The sequence below is a fragment of the Cannabis sativa genome, chromosome 3 (assembly GCF_029168945.1).
Source record: "Cannabis sativa cultivar Pink pepper isolate KNU-18-1 chromosome 3, ASM2916894v1, whole genome shotgun sequence".
NCBI lineage: Eukaryota > Viridiplantae > Streptophyta > Magnoliopsida > Rosales > Cannabaceae > Cannabis > Cannabis sativa.
Window position 1 is genome coordinate 18,008,359 of NC_083603.1, and position 13,898 is coordinate 18,022,256.

The window sequence follows — 13,898 nt, forward strand, 5'->3', positions numbered from 1 at the left end:
GGCGCTGGGCGAGCTGCTTGTCTGAATGCACTCTGTCCGCGTGCGTGGGTGAGTGCAGCATCCCTATCTTTTTTCGAATCTTCAAAAAATCATAACTAATTCAAATTAAATCGAAATTGAGTTCTGTAAAAAAGTAACTTGCTTAATTTTTTTCCATACTATCCAATAAAAATAATTCCAGAAACAGATATTCAATTATGTTTTACGAAAATTCACAAACATCAATCAATCATCATATAACACTCAATACAACATGAAACCATCCAAAACATCAAACAATCGTTTTAAAAGTCCAAATTTCTTGCAAGAAAATAAATTACCATGGCTCTGAGGCCAGTTGTTGGAAATTTATTTTACCAGGATCTTAGATCTACTCACAAGTATGTTGTTTAACACCCTAAATATGAACTTTCTAAAACGATAAAATAAACACATATAAAGTTAAGAAAACCTTACATTGATGCAGCAGAATTAATGTCTCCTTTCACTCAGATCTCTAACCCTTGTATCATTTCTGTCGCAGAGTATTATCAAGATCTGAGCCCGAATGTCCTTCTCTTTGTGTTTGATCCTTCACAGTCTTCCAATCTATGATTGAGTTACCACTTGCTGTGTGTGGGCACTTACTCTATCACTAAGGTTCGAAATTTAGAAGAAGAAAAGAGAGAGAGGGGTTTCGGCCGAGGTATAGAAAAGGGAAGGCTCAGTTTTTCTGAAGAGAAAATTTTCTGACAGAAAACTAATGAAAGTGTAATTTTGACTGAGCCATTACTTTCTATTTATAGGAAACTACTAGGTTTAGGTTAGGAATTATTTGGTATTAAAATAATGAAAATATCAATTTAAAATTCCACATAAAGTTGCCGGCCAAGGTGTATAGAATGGGCCCCACTTGATTTTACAGTTTTCACAAATTTTATTTCTATTTTCTCAAAAACGCTAATTTTCCAATTCTAACCATTTAAATGCCAAAACTAATTATTTAATAACTAAATAGATTATTAAATAATCTTGTCATTTAATTTAATTATTAACTAGACATATAAAGTCCATTAATAAATAAATAAACCTAGAATCTCTTTTCTTTACAATTTCGCCCTTGCTTAGTGAAAATTCACAAATTAGACATAGTCTAACTTTAGAATTATAATTGATTAATCGCGAATCAATTATTGAGTCTTACAAGAAGTATGTTCTCAACTAGAATGGGGACCATGGATATATATGCTGAGCTTCCAATAAGTGAACCGAATTTACTAAGTAAATTCCTACTTATTAATTCTTCGTTGAATCCACTCTTAGAACTTAGAATTGCACTCTCAGACTTATACACAGCATATTATATGTTCCACGATATAGATATGCTATCTCATTTAACCATTATTATAATCTTATTGTGATCAAAGATCCTCTATATAGATTATTTACATCGAGATGGGATAATTTTACCGTTCTCACCCCTCAATGTATTTTGCCCCTTAAAACACTTAGCTACCTGTAGATAGTGTTGAGTGATCTAAGAATTAGTCACTTAAACAAGAGCTCATCCATTTACTTCTATTTTCTAAGCTCGAAGGGAATCATCACTTGACTTCTATACACCAGGAGAAGCTATAGATTCCATATTTATGTTCTGCACTCCCACTCTATCATACTATAATGTTCCCAAAATATACGTATCACCCTGACCCAAAAGTAGGCTTAACTAATAAATCAAAGAACATGAATAGTACTCCTGAGTTGAGCCTAAGCATATCAGGATTTAGATTCTTTTAATCTTAAGATCAACTACTGATATTGACTTGGAAAGATATAACGGTAAGTTTGTAATATCTTAACTAAGTTGCAATATCGGTCCAGTCCAATGTATACTCCATACATTCGAAACTAGTATACTTTACTAATGTCCTGGAAAGAACATAACACTTACTCCAAGTGTAAGTACACATCATTGCTGATTATCACATTAGTGTAAATCCAAAACACTCATGAAACAGGGACTTAGTCTTTTGATTCATATGATCACAATCACATTCCACTGTGTTGACGATACTGTAATTGTGAATAAACATATGATCTGGATTTAACTGATTTTGTGTGTAAATGTAATATACATATTAAACCATTAGCATGTAAAATTCATGCAAACATAAATCACTTCAAATTTCTTATATTGATAACTAATCAAATTGTAAAGAGTTTTATTTAGGGCATAAAACCCAACACTAAATACATATTTCAACAGATTTAACTTCATTCAATACTTGCAGAGAGTGGCGAACATTTCGTCCAAATCTTTGATCAAATCTCCTGCTTTCTTAGTTCTTACCAACATGTCGTTGATGTAGACCTCCATGTTGCGACCGATTTGGTTGAAAAACATCTTGTTGACAAGTTTTTGGTACGTCGCCCACGCATTTTTGAGATCGAAAGGCATGACCTGATAGCAATACAAGAATTGATCCGTAATTAACGAGGTGTGCTCCTCATCTGCGGGATTCATGGGTATTTAGTTGTACCCCAAGTACGCTTCCATAAAGTAGAGAAATTCTTGCCCCACTATGTTGGGCTTTGTGCCCTTAATAAAATTCTATTTCAATGTAATATTTTCTATTCAATTATCAATAAAGAAACATATATAATTTCATTACTTGTTTAATGTGTTATTTGGTTCATGTGATCATTTATTTTTTTATTTGATTTATAAATTCATCCAAATCCTTATCACACTGATATTCTTGTTTATTGTTTTGTCAACACAGTGGAAAGTAATCAAGATTGTATGATTACATGTATTCCTATGATTACCTGATAGGATAATCTACAATGTAGTTTACTTGCACCTTGGATAAGTGTTATGTCCTTTCCAGGGCATTGATTAAAGCAAGTTTAGGTTAGATGTATGGAGTATGCATCGAAATGGACCGATATTGAACTTGGATTAGATATAACAAACTTACTGTAATATTTATTCAATTCAATATCACTTAGTTGATCTTAAATCAAATGATCTCAATCCTGAGATGGTTAGGTTATAGTTCAGTTGTATTATTTGTGTTCTTCAATCTGTTCATTAAAGTCGACCAATGGTTCTTCTCGTGACATATAGATTAAGGACATGGTATTTCAATTGAGTGGGAGCGCTGATCATAGATACAGAATATATAGCTTCTCTCCGGACATAGAAGTAAAACGATAATTTTCTTCGAGCTTGGCTTAATAGAGATAAATGATAGAGCGCTTATTTTAGTGATTATATTAGTTCACTGAAATGTCATTTATAGGTAGCTAAGTGTTTTAAGGATAAAATACATTGAATGGTGTAACGATAAATTTGTCCCTACTCAATGTCAATCATCTATATAGGATCATTGATTATTAGGATTATAACAAGTAGATAACTCATAGCGGATCTATATCGTGGAACATACAGAGCGTTCTATATAATTGAGAGTGCAATTCCAAATCTATAGTGGTGCAAGGAGGAATTAATAAGTTAGGGAATTTACTTGATAAATTCTAGATCTGCTTATTGGAAGCTCAGTTATATAGGCCCATGGTCCCCATACTAGTTGAGACAAACTTCTTGTAAGTCTCAGTTAATTGATCTAAATTAATCAATTATAATTCTAAAATTAGACTACGTCTAGTTTATGAATTTTCACTAAGATATGGCTTGATTGTGAAGAAGTAGGATTTTAGGGTTTATTTGTTAATTAAGAGATTTTGTGGAGTCTAATTAATAAATAGTATAAATGATAATTTTGTTTGATAATTAATTTTAATTATTAAATAAATAGTTTTGGCATTTATAGGATTGAAATTGCAAAATATGGTATTTGTGAAAAATAGATAAATTATTAAGAAAAATGGCAAAAATCTAACTAGTGATAGGCCCTCTTCTTGGCCGGCCACTAAGTCATATTTTTGCTATTATTTTATCATGTTTTATTCCAAATAATTCAATCCTAACCCTAACTGAATTAGTACAAAAAGAAAAGAATGGTCTCATAATCCAACTAATGACTCTTGACCTAGTTTTCATCTTGTCATACAACTAGAGAGTTTGAGACTTCTTCTTCTTCTTTTCTCTTCTTCAATATTCGAAATCCTATAGTCTTCTTCATAAAATAATTTCAAGCCTTAGTGATTGAGTGCATGCCCACCCATAACAAGTTAGTCCTCAATCATAGTATGTAAGACTGCGAAGAATCTAAACAACTAAAGGAGTTTCGAGCTCAGATCTTGATAATACTCTGCGTAAGAAAGGAACAAGGGTTAGAGATCTGAGCAGAAGGAGTCATGTAATTCCGCTACAACCAATGTAAGGTTTCTCATAATTTATATGTGTTTAATTTTCATCGTTTTAGAAGTTCATATTTAGGATGTTAAAAACATACTTGTTAGTAAATCTAGGTCCTGGTAAAATATATTCCAACAACATTATTGCATCCACTAGTTGATCTATGTGCGGTAGCAGAAAGCTATCTTTTGGGCAAGCCTTATTAAAATGAGTGAAGTCAATGCAGACTTTCCACTTCCCATTGGGCTTGGAAACCAACACAGGTTTTGACACCCATACCCGAGTAAAATGCTTATCGGATGAAATTGATCATGTCAAGTCGGTCCACTTCTCCTTTCAAGGCCGCATACTTCTCAGAATTTAGAGCCCGCTACTTTTGCCTTACTAGCCTTGCATTTGGGTCTATATTGAGATGGTGGCACATTAAGGTCGGGTCTACTCCTTCCATGTCCTCATGGCTCCAAGTGAGCACGTTTACATTATTTTCCAAATTTTGTCTCAACTCCCTCTTAAGAGCTTCGAGGAGTCCTTTTCCAATCTTAAGGATCTTGAACGGGTTCTCCAAAATTACTATTTCTTCCAATTCTTCCATTGACTCCACTAGAACTTCCTCACAAACTTGGGGGTCTAGTTTTGATGAAGTTTCCCCGACTTGGTTGAGTCCCCCATGGACCGTCATTGTCATTGGTTCTCGAGGTTTAGTGGCGATCTTGAGTGACATGTTGTAGCATTCTATAGCTTCCTTCTGTTCTCCCTTCAAGGTGGCAATTCCTTCGGGTTGGGAATTTCATAGCCAGATGATATACTGAAGTGAACGCTTTCAACTGGTTGAGCGACAATCTTCCAAACATGGCATTGTAAGCTACCGGACAATCCGCCACCAAAAAGGTAGCCATCACCGTGAAATGTTGAGGTCACTCCCAAACTGTGAGGGCTAACTCTATTGTCCCCTGTGAACCCATATATCAGTGAGGCATAGGATTTCAAATCCTTAAGCCCTAGTCCCATCTTCTTTAGGGCTATGAAGTAGAGGATATCCACTAAACTCCTATTATCAATCAACATTCAGTGCACCATGGTGTTAGCCCTCTGAACTATAAGCACCAGTGGGTCATTGTGCGAGAAGTGCACTCCTCTTGCATCTTCCTTCGTAAAGGTGACTGAGTTATTTCTCCCTTGAAATTCTTTAGAGGACTTTATTCTATGCTCCAGACTTGAGTTTCCTGCCTGGCCTCTTGAGCATATTTTTCTCTCCCATTACGAGTGTCCCCTCCTATGCAAGGTCCTCCTATGACAGTTTTAATGTCTCTTAACACTTCGGGGACTTAGCCGGGTACTTTTTGTTGGTGTCCTCCATCTAGCCTCTGATTTTCTTTTCGACATTCCCTCGATTTATGGTGCGAGGCTCTAGGGTCTTTTGGCGTTGGTGATGGAGAATGCCTTACGGGCGATAGAACTTTTTGCCCTTGTGCCCCACCGTCCCTTTTGGTCGTGATGGAGGAAATTGCTCCACTACATTACTCGTCCACTGGGATCCCCACATGGCGATTGCCTCCTTGCCTTGCCTAAGACCCTGGCTCGTTCGTGCCTTCTCCTTCTATTTGAGGCCTTCTAATGTTCACATTCCCTTTTCTGATGGTGGGTGTTGATGGGTCTCGCTCCGACGCGATCAACTGGTTTCCATCAAGGTGAATCTCCATGTACTGATGACGACGAGAGCATCTGGTCATTTTGTAATGATTGTGTGCAAAAAAACAACTTGACTTGAGTTTGTCGTTCCCACAGACGGTGCCAAAATTTTGACAATGAGAACTCGTCAACTAACTTCGTGGCCAGAAAATCTAAGCAAACCTCAAAAATAAGATGATGATGAAGATGAAAGGAAATGCAACTTTTTATGGATAAGAGATTTCTTTCTATTTCATTTAATGTCTAAGTTACACCATTGATTTTATAACCCTCTCTCTCGCACTTGAGAATGGGACATTTATTGGCTCTAATGGCCTGAGTTACATAGTTGTCCCAAATTGACAAGTTGTCATTTTCAGGCTGCAAACTGCAGGTGCAAAAGGTGGTCTTGCACCTCATGCCTTTGTCTAGTGTCAGGTGGTTCCCGATCACATAGGTGATGGATGCAGTGAACCCTTGGTCGGGTCCTCAGACCTTACAGGTGCATTCACTCAACTAGTTGTACCTCCTTACTCTCAAAGCTTCCAGGAGACGTGGTGGTACACTTTTCTCTTGCACGCCTCGTCCTTTAATTCCTCCTCCAACGATATTCTCTTCAACGCATATTTGAATTTCACCTTAGATCCACAAAATACATACACTACACTATTCACCCAATGCAACATAACACACACCCGCATGCATGAATGCATGACTCGCATGTGAGCCCCCCACAAACACAACACACACACACACACACACACACACACACACACACACACCATGGCTCGCATGCGAGCCCCCTCTCGCACACAACACACACATGCACACACTCACACACACACACACACACACACACCACGGCTCGCATGCGAACCCCCTCTCGCACACAACACACACTCACACACACACCACGACTCGAATGCGAGCCCTCCTCTGGCACACACATGCGACAACACACACACACACACACACACACACACACACACACACACACTCATACTTGCATCTACAACTTGGTCCCCATCCTTCACTGCACTTACTCACATCCTCTCCTTTTGCCACTTTTTGTTTGTAGATTACCACGGGGTCGGTCATCGAGTTGCTTGGACGCATTCTGAGACCCGCAAGTATCGACGGTAACTTCGAGAAATGTGTGTCGAGTGAGTAAGCTTGTCGAATGCACTTTTCTTAGCCCTTCGATTATTAGTCGACTAATCTCGAGAGTTGGCAGTGCTAATTTTCGGGGTTAGCAGAAGTCATCCTAATTCGCTATCTTCCATCGGCATATGCTCTCTAAACCATTCTACTTATATTGTCCGGTACAACACTAGTGTTCTCGTATACATGATGCATGTCCATAACATGCCACAAACTAGCTCAATCTTGATCTCAGTCTAAACTCATGCATATTATCTATCTATGGGTCACAGCAATTGTGCATGTATTTACTTTGAACAACCCATTTGTTGTAGTGTTTCTCTCATGATTCACACACCAAAACTAAACAAGTACCTTGATCCTCAAGGCATCATGCTTCCATGCATGTCGACAGGCCCTCAAGATAAGTCACTAGACTAGTAGCATACATTAAATCTCTCTCTCTCTCTCTCTCTCTCTCTCGTATGGTACATCCGTTCCATGCACATATGACCACGAATTACTATCTGTGTCATCTCGTGTAGAGACTCGTGGCCAAGGTGCACCACAATGTCCCCTAAAGATTTAGGCCACATTCCATGCAAGCGGCAGACCGACAAGCTAATGGAAACGTACCAACTAACCTTTGGCGATATCTCTAGAAGCACTACTGGGTTGGCCCAATAATGTCCATGAGTACTCTAGCTCATGAAGACATATGAGTCCTCTCATGGTCCTCATATGCTCGCCATACTATCCCCACTAACTAGTAGTACCTCACTTATCACCAAGGTGGCATGGGGTGTGGAGAGCTAATACTAGGTTCTCCCACCTTAAGGAGCATTATAGGTTTTTAGCATGCTATGAGGAACATATATGATTTTTGCTCTGTAGACAAATGGTCATCAACATATACCAATTCTCTAAGTTCTTCAAATATGATTTCTCCATTGTATTCCTAAACTCAAATAAATGGCGAATACCAAGTCCTATCCCGATCCGAATAATAATAAAGATATTTATAAAAATATCATTGTTGTACAAACTAGGTATCAACATTCCACCAGCATGCGCCACTACTTGACCACCACTTGAGCATCTCATGGGCATCACCTAACCTATATCGTGCCATCTTGTTCAACATGTTACACTAAAAACTCGATTAAACCTAGTAAAATTACTTGTTCATATTTCTGGAATTGTGTTGCTTTAGTTCATCAGATATTCAGATTTCAACCTTACTAAAAATGAATCTAAAGTATTGAAATTTAAACAAACACGTAGTATCAAGTCCGTTTTCAAACTTTAAATAGCACACATAATGACAAACAAGACATTCTAATCATACACCTATTGTTAAAATGTAAGATTGATTTCCTTTCCACTGGAGTCAAAAAAGAGTTGAAAAATACAAAAAATATTATTTTTCACAAAATCATTCTTAATCTGCAGCTTGTTTCTAACAAATTTTCGTACATTATAAATTACATTTTATGGCTGCTTACTCCGAATTTTTCAATTGTTCGGAGTGGAGGAGATACAAAAAAAAAAAAAAAGAATACCCACCAAAGTAAATTTGGAGTCAAACTGTAAAAAACTACATATCATCTTCCGTTTTTTGTTCTGCCACGTCAGCTAATTTCTTCCACGTCGTCTCCCTTTGCTCTTGCATTTCTCTGGCCTTGGCTTCTTTCTCAGCATGCTTTATTTGACACTCTTCAAACAGCTCCATATCCATTTCCATAAACATTTTCTTAACATTCACAGTCAGCCCGTGAACAGCTTGGTTCCAGTGACTCTGGATATTCTTCTCTAATGCCTCGAAAATAATTGGCAATATAATATGTCGATTCTGACCAATTAAGCTCACAATATGCTCATTATTCCATAAGAACAGGGCTCGTTCGGCCACCTGGAATGCATGCACCGAAATTGGTTTCAGACAGGAATAAACAAACATGAGCATCGACAGACAGATATATATGTACACATAGCTGTTGTTATGATGCACAACAATTTTCATAGCCAAGAGAATATTTATAGATAAAGCTTCTATCAAATAACTTATTCATATGTCAACACTACTGAATTAGCGCCAAGAAGCTAACTGACAATTTGAAAGAAATATGTCAAGTTCATACCAACAAAGCCAACCAAAATGAAATCAAACAAAGAGATTTCCTTCAATTTGAATATTATAATGTTATGGGCATATATATGGTCCACTATTCCTGTTTTAAAACGAAAAAAGAATTAAGTAAAATCTAAACCAAGGTTGTTGTTTCCCACTTTCCCATTGATACAAAATTACAGTATCCCATTTGGCTGAGTATCACCCACATGAGAACTGCATTAGCAGTAACGTAAAAGGTCGGTTAGAATAACTTTAAAACCGAAAAGAAACAAAAACAAAGGGTTCCAGTGAAAGACATCAATTGAAGAAACAAAAACACACAACACACCAAGAAAATCGCCACAAGGAAAGAAACATAAACCAATTAAGCAAACACACAAAGAACTACCAAAAGCCCCTTGTCTCTCATAAATTGGTTATGTGAACCAATTCATAGGAAATCATAAAAATTTTGCTAATTTAACAAAATGGAACCGTATCCCATGCATAGTTTCTAATTTGGGAAAATAAATCTCAATGCTTAGCAAAGATAGAATGAGATTGATTTTTTCTTTTTTTGAGGGGAATGTCTCAAACCTGAAAATGAAAGCTTGTTAGGCAACGGGCAATCTGTCGGAAAAGGGGAACCATACAACGCTGAAATTCTGCGGATTGTGTAGCCTCAAGCACTTCTTCAAGTTCTCCAAGAAAAAGAACTTCTTTCTGACAATTAGTCACTGGCCAATACTTCAACAGACCCCTTATGACAGTATCCGCAAGCTTGAAATCCTTTTCCACGAACTGGGTAATGCAGTAAGAGAGCTGCTGATGATATATAGCAATCGGCTTAGGCTTATGAAGTGGTATAAGAGCTCGAACCAGAAACAACTTATGCTCCTCTTTCATTGGCAATGCAAACCCATTAATAATACTTCCAAGAATCTCCAACAGCTCGGCAATTCCACTGTGCCTCTCTGTCTCGTATATAAACCGATAGAAAATGTTATTAATAGCCTTCCTAATAAAGGGTCGATGAACCATAAACTTGCCATATATTCGATGAAGAATCATCTTCAAGTATTCACGCTCTCTTGGATCCTCAGAATCAAACAAATCAAGTAGCTTTAGCACAAATGAATGGTCAATATACTTCTTGGCAACCTTTGTATCAGTATCAGAAGACACAACATATCTAAGAAGCAACTCGTACACGAGCTGCAAATGTGGCCATGATGGATCTAAATAGGGCTCATCCTCGTCGGGCTCAACACCCTCTTGACCCGTATTTTCGTGTGATGCCGGAGGCAAGCACCGGAAAATGTTGACCGAGACCATTCTAATCATCTCTTCTTGACAACTCTCGGTGATCTTACCCGACCCGGATTGTATAAAGTCAACCAAATCCATAAGACTCTGACGCTTGATCTCCTTCTCTCTAACCGATTTCAGAGTATCCGAAAAATCGAATTGAAAACAACATACCTGTAACTTTCGTATAAACAAGCTATGGCGATCAGACACTGGAACATCCCGGAACAAGGCAAGAGGCTCCACCGTTCCCGGAGGCGCAACAACCACTACTGCTCCTGCAGCCCCAACCGAATTAGGACCTGGTTGGGTAGGCCCAGCCCTAGACGAGTGGTTCACAATCACATTCATCGTAGTGACCGATCCAGATGTGCGATTCGGACCCGTTGGCGGTCCATATCCGTACATTGAAGCATCATTGGATTCTGACTTGGATGGCTTCCGATGCCCTCCCTTAATAATTTTCCTGAACATTTCTTCTCCTCCTTTATACCACAAACCCTAAAACGTAACACTAAAAACCTAGGAGTCGAAGTTACGAGAGCTACAGATCAAATTAGAGTCAAGCCAAACTAGTAATTGTTAGCTCCAGAGTGCGAATGACATAGCTAACATCGCTAATTTCAGTATCAGATACTGAAAATCGAAATCGAAAGTAGATCTGAGAACCGAGATCTTGTTCTGTAGAAGATAGGTACTGTATTCAAATTCGAATTGCCAAGAAATTTGACAGTGAGTGAGTCCGCACAGAGAGTCATCAGAGTCTGATCGCCGGAATGCCGGCGAACTGATCAGACGATAACAGTTCCGGCGATCAAATCCGACGAAAGATAGGGAAAGTGAAGTAGAACGAAAATGGAGGGTAAAGGGAACAGAAAGGATAGACACTTATAAAAATTTATAATTAATTTCAAATAAAATAAAAATCAAATGATTGCATAAAACTCCTTTTCCTTCCACTCTTCTATTTAATTTGAATTTAACATTTGAATATTAATTATATATTTCCTTTTCAAAAGGAAAAAAAAAAAAACATATTTCTATTTTACAATTTTTTTCATATATTTATTTCGACAGCATATTCATATACTTTAATTTTAATTCATGTAAAATTATTATTTCTATAGTAATTGTATTTGTTCCATTTTAAGAGCCATTCAAATAAACTATAATTATTAGAAGAAAGTTTTCACAAACGGACTTAGGTAATTTAAGACAATATATTGGTTTCAATGTGTTATGATTTTTCTTTTTTAAAAAGTATTAAATTTGTCTAAAAACATGTTATAGATTAATAACGTTTCAAACAATTTGTAAAATCCATTTATAAAAATAATTAAAATTGAATCAATAAATATTTAAGAAATAAAATATCTGGGTTTCGTCTTAATAGCTTGATATTTATTTTAGCAGATCGGCTATAGTACTCATTATAGAATTTTCTTTTCATTGTCTATGTCTAATATTTAATTTAGGTAGACCTTGGATTGTTGGAGTGGAGTGTGGACCCAACTAATTTTCTTTACATTACCTTATTTATATTAAGTTAATATTGGATTATACAATAAACATACATATTATTATCAATCCTTAAGGTCTATACTTTTCATATTTTTCTTTAGATAAAAAAATAGTAATTTCAACATAACCAATTATTTAGTTGAGTGTTCAAACAAGTTAATAAAAATTGAATGAAAATAAGTACAAGGAAAAAAACAAGACAATAGCAAAACTGATGTTATATTATAACACCCGTTGATACTTATTTTTAACCCTTTTCCAACTAATGTCAAAGCACTAGTACTCCAAAAATTATTAGACAATTTCTAATATGTCAGAAGAGCAACATGGTGTGATTGATTAACTTGACCCTGAACAATTTAGATAATTAATTAAGGATTAAGTGGACCCATTAAATATTTGTAACTTGAACTTGTATATTATACAACTATACACAACTCATCATAAAATCAAAATGAAAATACTATTCTATTCTATTCTATTAGAATACCCACTTGGCAAATTTTCTCTCATTGTCACATTAAGTAGGAAGGAACTAAAATCTAGTGGTACAAAAAAATGGACCCTTTTTTCTCAAGAAATCCATTATGATTGAATTTTGGAGATATTTTATTTGTCGGGAGAAGATAAGGTGAGGGTATAAGATTCATCAATACAAATATATAAAAATACCTTTATATATAAAAATGAGTCATCTAATGTTGCAATCAATGTATAGGTTCACTACAAATTGCACTATTCATGACTAAACATATTTAGTCTCAATCACTTTCCCATTAAATCTTTTGACTAAAATGCTAATTGATAAGGATGAAACATATTGATTTTCTTTAGTTATGTTTGGAGTTTGGACCCATATAAACAAAACAAACCTTCTCTTCATGTAAGTCCATGTTTAGAATTTAGTTTAGGAGACATAATTTTTTTATAGGACATGGTCATGGTCAACTTCTATGTAGCGAAAAATGATTAAATAAAAAAAGAGCAACTCAGTTGAAGGATTTAATTGTTACATCTATTTTGATTAATGTTACTTAACTTTTGGAGTAATATTTGTTATCAATTATTAGTTATTAAATAGTAATAGAAACAAAAGAGGGGGAGATATTTATGATGAAAATAAGACATAGAGCTAACTAGCCAACAAAATATCTTTTGATATTATTTTTTTTTTTTTTCTAAAAAAAAGGGTTGCATAAAGATTCCATGTTTTATATGGATTGGATAATAACTAATTTCTTTAACTTATTTTATTTTTATTTATTATTTTTTGTTAACAGTAAAAACTCATAAACCAAGTTAAGACTAGAAAATCAAAAGAGATATGAAGATAAGAGATGAAGGATTATGGAAGTTCTAAAGAAAACTCAAGTAAAAATAGTGTAATGCTCTTGTTGTATTGATTCAAAATATTGAGCTTACAAGTTATGATTTTCAAACCCCTTTCTCCATGGAAAGATGTTCTTTTTATGGGGGCTCTATTGGCCCTAGGTGAGTTTATGCCTTAAAAAGTCTTTAAAGACAACACTGATTATTAATAAGAGTTAAATATTTTAATATATATATAAATATTAAATTATTAATATTTAATATTAAATAACATATAAATATAAAAAAATTTCTTATTCATACATGAGACTGTGACTTGTAGCTGTACAGAAAATTAAGATCACTTAGTCATGAATAAAACAGTCAGCAACATATTAAAGTTTAGGAATCTTTAATCAATGGTTGCTAGTACGGTTCACGGATGCCCGTTATTCGGTGCAAGTAATCTTGATTCGTATTACTAGTGTAACATGATATCTTATTGAAGGTATTGTATATAATAGAGATTATATATGA

At 35.6% G+C, this 13,898-nt stretch overlaps 1 protein-coding gene across 1 annotated transcript; it reads right to left on the bottom strand.

The window, feature by feature from the left end:
• Positions 1-8,467: 8,467 nt before the first annotated feature.
• LOC115709598 (serine/threonine protein phosphatase 2A 57 kDa regulatory subunit B' beta isoform) lies at positions 8,468-11,898 on the bottom strand. The gene is made up of 2 exons (XM_030637732.2): positions 9,822-11,898; positions 8,468-9,023 (listed from the first exon to the last, which is right to left on the bottom strand). Exons 1-2 carry the CDS (start codon positions 11,004-11,006, stop codon positions 8,709-8,711), a joined length of 1,500 nt encoding a protein of 499 aa, XP_030493592.1. The 5' UTR covers positions 11,007-11,898; the 3' UTR covers positions 8,468-8,708.
• Between the last annotated feature and the right edge of the window lie 2,000 nt (positions 11,899-13,898).

Coding starts and splice junctions, on each gene's coding strand:
- LOC115709598 (XM_030637732.2), bottom strand. CDS start 11,006: ATGTTCAGGAAAATTATTAAGGGAGGGCATCGGAAGCCATCCAAGTCA. Junction 9,024..9,821: donor TAACAAGCTTTCATTTTCAG/GTTTGAGACATT, acceptor CATGCATTCCAG/GTGGCCGAACGAGCCCTGTT.